Source organism: Austrofundulus limnaeus, unplaced genomic scaffold (genome assembly GCF_001266775.1).
Source record: "Austrofundulus limnaeus strain Quisiro unplaced genomic scaffold, Austrofundulus_limnaeus-1.0 Scaffold30, whole genome shotgun sequence".
In the NCBI taxonomy this organism is placed as follows: Eukaryota; Metazoa; Chordata; class Actinopteri; order Cyprinodontiformes; family Rivulidae; genus Austrofundulus; species Austrofundulus limnaeus.
Window position 1 is genome coordinate 1,730,536 of NW_013952432.1, and position 5,782 is coordinate 1,736,317.

The 5,782-nt window shown below is 38.2% G+C and overlaps 1 protein-coding gene across 1 annotated transcript in view; it reads left to right on the forward strand.

The window, feature by feature from the left end:
- gad2 (glutamate decarboxylase 2) overlaps positions 1 to 5,782 on the forward strand; it is a gene marked incomplete at its 5' end in the record, with an annotated part of 16,280 nt that overhangs the window by 1,466 nt on the left and 9,032 nt on the right. Inside the window, 5 exon segments of the mRNA XM_014005400.1 lie at positions 406 to 518; positions 985 to 1,100; positions 2,845 to 2,924; positions 4,037 to 4,091; positions 4,295 to 4,411. Coding sequence (XP_013860854.1) covers positions 406 to 518; positions 985 to 1,100; positions 2,845 to 2,924; positions 4,037 to 4,091; positions 4,295 to 4,411 — 481 coding nt within the window.

Below are 5,782 nucleotides of genomic sequence, written 5' to 3' on the forward strand. Positions count from 1 at the left end.
CCCTCCCACCCTCATGCCTTTTATCCCTCCCACTCACCTCTGATCCTCATGGGGATTCAAAGGGAAGAAAATTAGCTCTGAAATTAAATTCAGACTAATCAGAAGCCAATTTTAGATGTGTGTGTCTCAGGGTGATAACACAGCTTTCTGATAAAAAAAAATTAATGTATTTCTTTCATTTTTTTGATTTGTGAACCACACAAGGATGCTGTTGTCATGGAAATAGATTATTTAGTTTTCCGTTAGAAAGGACACTCACACACAGTAATTTGAGTTCAAATGGAAACATTTTAAGGATCAAAATGCTGATTAGAAAAAAAAGGGTCAAAAATAAAAAAAAAAGGTTGACCTTTTTGTGTAATGAGTCATGATTGAGCCACAACCAGCGGTGATGGTGTCTTGCAGGTTCACCTATGAGGTGGCCCCAGTTTTTGTGCTGCTGGAATACGTCACTCTGAAGAAGATGAGGGAGATCATTGGCTGGCCCAACGGGCGAGGAGATGGCATTTTTTCACCTGGTACGTGCGCACTGGTGTCCCCCGTGTTGAGCTGGAAATGGAACCGGCTGTGTGTGTGTGTGTGGGTGTGTGTGTTTGTGTTGTAATGTGCCAATTTGCATTTTGAGGACACAAAGGGAAATGCTTTCAAGGACAATTACCGTAGAACATTTTTTTTTTACAATTGCCCAATCAGCTCAGAAAATTCCACTTGTTTTAAATGTGTCTTGCTTGTGACTGCTCCAGTTCTCTTTTTCCCTTAAGCTCTGTACTTTCTGTGTGTGTGTGTATTTTTTTTTAAAGATTCAATGTTTAATTTATTGTTTTACCCTGGGTGTTTCCAGGATAAAACTGTTTTTGTTTCTCCAGCTATGCAGGGCCTTTTTCAAAAAAATACGAGGACATTTTGATTGTTCGTTCTGCTCTGTTTCAACTGGGACCCCTGCATCTCTCCTCTGAGACTGTAACATGTCTGTCTGTCCTCCAGGGGGGTCTATTTCTAACATGTACGCCATGCTGTTGGCCCGCTTCAAAATGTTCCCTGAGGTGAAAGAGAAAGGCATGTCATCCGTCCCCAGACTGGTGGCCTTCACGTCCGAACATGTAAGGCCCAAGTGTTTTCAGCAAATATGTTTATGGGAAAAACAGTCCAACCTCCTTCAGTTCTAAGGTTTGATGTATCACGACAGAATAAAATATAAGCTGGTTTTTATCGGGTTCTAAAAACAACTTCACCATATTATTTGTATTGAATATAAATGAGCCAAAACAGGAAAGCTGTGAGTGAAAAAAATGTTCATTTTTGCTGTTTTGATATGATTTAAGACGGGGAGCATGTTTTCATCATTASTCTGGAACATTCTTGGTGGTAACAGAGGTGGAGGTGTGATGATTTAGGCTCATTTTACAGACACAGGACCTGGATGTTTTGGAGCTACTGAATTGTCAGTGACTTCCTTCTAGAGCAGGGCTCTGCAACCTGTGGCTCTGGGGCCACACGTGGTCCCTCTGCAGCGGCTCGTTGAAGCTTTGACCAAAGCTAACATGAGAATACATTCTCTGGTTTTCATACTCACAACAGAAAAGGCCAACCTTAGCAGTTTTTCTGTCAGTTTGTTTGCAAATACAGCTTGTGATTGAAACTACTGATGCAAGGAGTGAAATGTGTTGCTTAGATCACGCAACTAGCATGATGCTAGTAGCTTCTTTGTCACTTCAATAATCCAACTTCCAGCCTTAAATTACGACATTTGTCTCAAATCCATCAAGGTTACATTTAAAGACTTTTAAGACTAGATTAGATAATGAATTAGAAAAACAAACATGCCTGCAAAGTTCAGTTGTGGGTTGCATTAATAAATTATAATATTTGTCTTGTTTACATTAATAAGATCCTTTCTTTTGCCCTGAAGTGTAAAAATAATTATAATAATTTGCAATATATTTGCAGCCCTCACTGTCTGGAAAGGCCCACATTTAATAAATGCAAAAAGTGGCCCACAGACCACCAGTTGATGATCTGTACCACGTTTTGCATCTCCGGACACATTTTATCAGTGAGCTAAGGCGCAGACATGGCTCTTTGGATTGTAAAGGTCTGAAGCATGGACCAAAAGTGGTTTATGATATAAAACAATGATCCCAAACGAAGCAGCAGGTTTACAACCGAATGGCTAAAAACAATGAATGTCAGTCAAAACTCAGACAATCCAATTGAAATGTTGTGGTGGACCTCAAGAGAACACAAACAAATGACTGAAAATCTCAATGAACAGAAGAAAAACTAAAGAAAATTGCTCCACAAACACAATGACATGARTACAGTCTTGTAATAAATAATTCTTCAACTTCTTGTTAAATATGGTTCTACTAGATGCTGAATCACACACAGCTTTTCCGTTCTGGTTTTGCTTACAGCATGGTGAAATCTGTTGTGTGCTCTGTACACCAAATCCTGATACATAAAACTTTAAAATTGAAAGACATTTGTTCTTGCTTTTATTCTTCCCATTATTGTAAATAGCTGTATCAAACCACATCACAGTTTCCTTAAATGTCAGATTTGTTTCCTCTTCTACACTTCAGGAGAAATAATCTCACATTAGCTGKAGCTTTGCTTGGTTTAGTTTTTGCAGTGTCACATACTAACCTTGTGTTGGTCCAACGCTGAAGRACACGAGGTGACGAGTGTCGCCTCCTTCATCTTTAAAGGGCGTTTGAAAGTTGCAGCATACAAAAAAATAATAATAATAAATAACATGCAACTTCAATATGATTTTACGGTTGTATTTCACTTCACGTCCTCTGATCTGATCACTCAACCCCTCATGTTTCTGTCATCTCTCAGAGCCATTTTTCAATCAAGAAAGGAGCAGCTGCTCTTGGCATTGGGACTGAAAGTGTGATCTGCATCAAAGTAGACGAAAGGTAAAGTGCATTTTCACAACGTTGACATTTAGGTTTGTCATGTTTTAGTTTGAAAATTCATTCTTACTCATCTTTAAATGACTGTCTTTGGAAATATTTGCTCCATCCATCCATCCATCCATCCATCCATCCATCCATCCATCCATCCATCCATCTATCCATCCATCCATCCATCCATCCATCCATCTATCCATCCATCCATCCCTCCATCCATCATCCATCCATCCATCATCCATCCATCCATCCATCCATCTATCCATCCATCCATCCATCCATCCATCCATCCATCCATCCATCCATCCATCCATCCATCCATCAGAACCGTCTTACAAAGATGCCTTTTTAAAACATGCTTTAATCATATTTGTGGCTGCATCACTTCAGAGTGAGTTACATTTTGTAGAAATGTTTTTATCCACTGAAAGCCATTTGTGTTTTTATAACAATTTACTCAAGGAGTTCTTTTAAAAAGCTTTTCGACCTTACATATTTACACTTTTTCTATTTTTATCATTTGCTTCATCGTAACTTTGAAGAAAAATCTTCTTGAAAGCATTTTGCTGTCTTTTGGCCTTCTTCTGYTTATTAAAAACCAGGTGTTTTGATTTGTAGACATTTTGTTTGCAGCTCAGAGTGTGGTTCTTGATCGTATGAATTACTTTGGAGAGTTTTAGAGTTCTAGAATTTACATTTTTGTGCAAGAATTCTGAGTCATTCCTGTTTTGCTTCAAAGGACAAGTACCTTTTTGTACTCTTTTATGGTGGTCTTCTTGATTGCATCAAGAGGATTATCACTCTCCACGATTTGTCAAATTTCCTTTTGTAGATTAATTCTTTTAATTATAAATCAGTTCATCTTTTGCATATTTATCTTCTCACAGTAATAAACTATTCTGTAACCAATAAACCTGATGACTCTCATATGAAGATTAGCATCCTTGTAATATTGTTATACATACTTGGCAAGGAACTGTTTTTTATTTTATTTTTTTATTTTTATTTTTTGTTCTTAAAATGAGACCAGATTGTTGTTAAACTGAAATTCACTTGTGTAAAGCATTGCTGTTGCCACTAAATGTGCACCCACACAAAAACTTTTTTTTTTTTCCCAGTGGTAAACTGATCCCAGCTGACCTTGAAAGGAGAATACTGGAGGCAAAACAGAAGGTAACGTGACACACATTTACAGCCTGGTTATAAATAGACAGAAATGCCTTCATACATCCTTGGCTTTATGGTTTTGTTGAACTGAAACCACTACACTGATGATGATGATGATGATGATGATGATGATGATGATGATGATGATAATGATGATTTGTACATATATTGTTGCAACAAGGTGCCGCATGTTGTTTATCCTTGTGCAGGGCTTTGTTCCTTTCTTCGTGAGTGCAACAGCTGGAACAACAGTGTACGGGGCCTTCGATCCTCTCGTCGCCATCTCCGACGTCTGCAAAAAGTACAAYGTCTGGATGCACGTGGACGTGAGTCACACGGATACGAACAGAAACATTAAAACCTCGACAGATGCAGCAGAATCTCTTAACACTACATACATGCGTCTCTTCTGAGGAGGCTACTTTCATGTTAGTGAAGGAATACACAGAAACGCACAGCTCATGACAGAGTTGGATAAATCTATTACGTCTGTCTCGCCTCTGCTCGTGGTTGACCCAGATAGGGAGCCAGCCATTTCCTATCTAACACTGGAGATTAGAAAAACTGGAGCAGAGGCTGTAAATCATCTCCTCCCCTGACTTCGCCATCACAGGCCTTCTCATCGAAGGAACTCTATCTATTAAGGAGGGTGATGTAGTCCTGACAGGGGACACCTCTATTAGTAGGCACAAATGAGCTTGTCTATCAGTCTTCAGCTTGGATAGGGAAAAAAATCTAATTTATTGTGAATTATGACTCCATGTGTTGTATTATGAGCTTTTTTTTTTTTTACTTTAGCTCCTCATGGCTAAATGATTTTTGGGGGGGTTATGAGGCTTGAAAACCAAAGAAATTGCTAAACAGATCTTTTTTATTTTCTCTTAACTTGAGAAGGCCTTCTACCTGCTGTCAAGCATGGTCGTGGTAGCATGATGCTGTGGTACTGGTGCATTGCACAAAGTGGATGGAATAAGGAAGGAGGAGGAAGTCTCCGTCAGAGGAACAGTTTGAGGGTTTCCATCAAGACAATGATCCCAAACATTAAAATGTTTGAATTATTTATTTATTTATTTATTTACCGTTATTTTACCCGGCAAGTCCCACTGAGATCTCAGATCTCTTTTTTCAAGGGCAGCCTGGGCCTGAAGGCAACCTATTGACTTTCCCAAAGCATCGACTTCAGTTCTATTGAAAATATGTGGACGATGCTTAAAAGCTGGTCTCATGCCTGGAAATCTGTTCATTTAGGTGAACCTTACCAGTTTTGCCAAGAAAAATATGACAAATAGCAGTAAACTGGTCAACTTGCTAAAAGACACAAAAAATGAGGGAGTAACTTTTTTCTCTGCCTTTTAATTAATTAATTAATTTATCTATTTATTGACTCATTTACATTTGTAAATCGACTCAGGATACGTTGGGGTTAAAATACATTATAATTCTTTTACTGAGATTTACTTTTATTTGTATTTACTCTGCACCTGTTTTATTCCATGCCAGTTCAACAATGTAACAGATATTTTCCATTTATAGGATGTATTATGTCTAAATTTCTCGGTTTTCCAAGAATATGTATTTACCTGGTGCACTACAATTTGGCTAGGAAAAAAATACAACACATGATTCAACAAATCCAGCCATAATTTGACAAGAGCAGACTAAAACCCTGCATGTCATTTTCAGCAATTTTGCTTAAA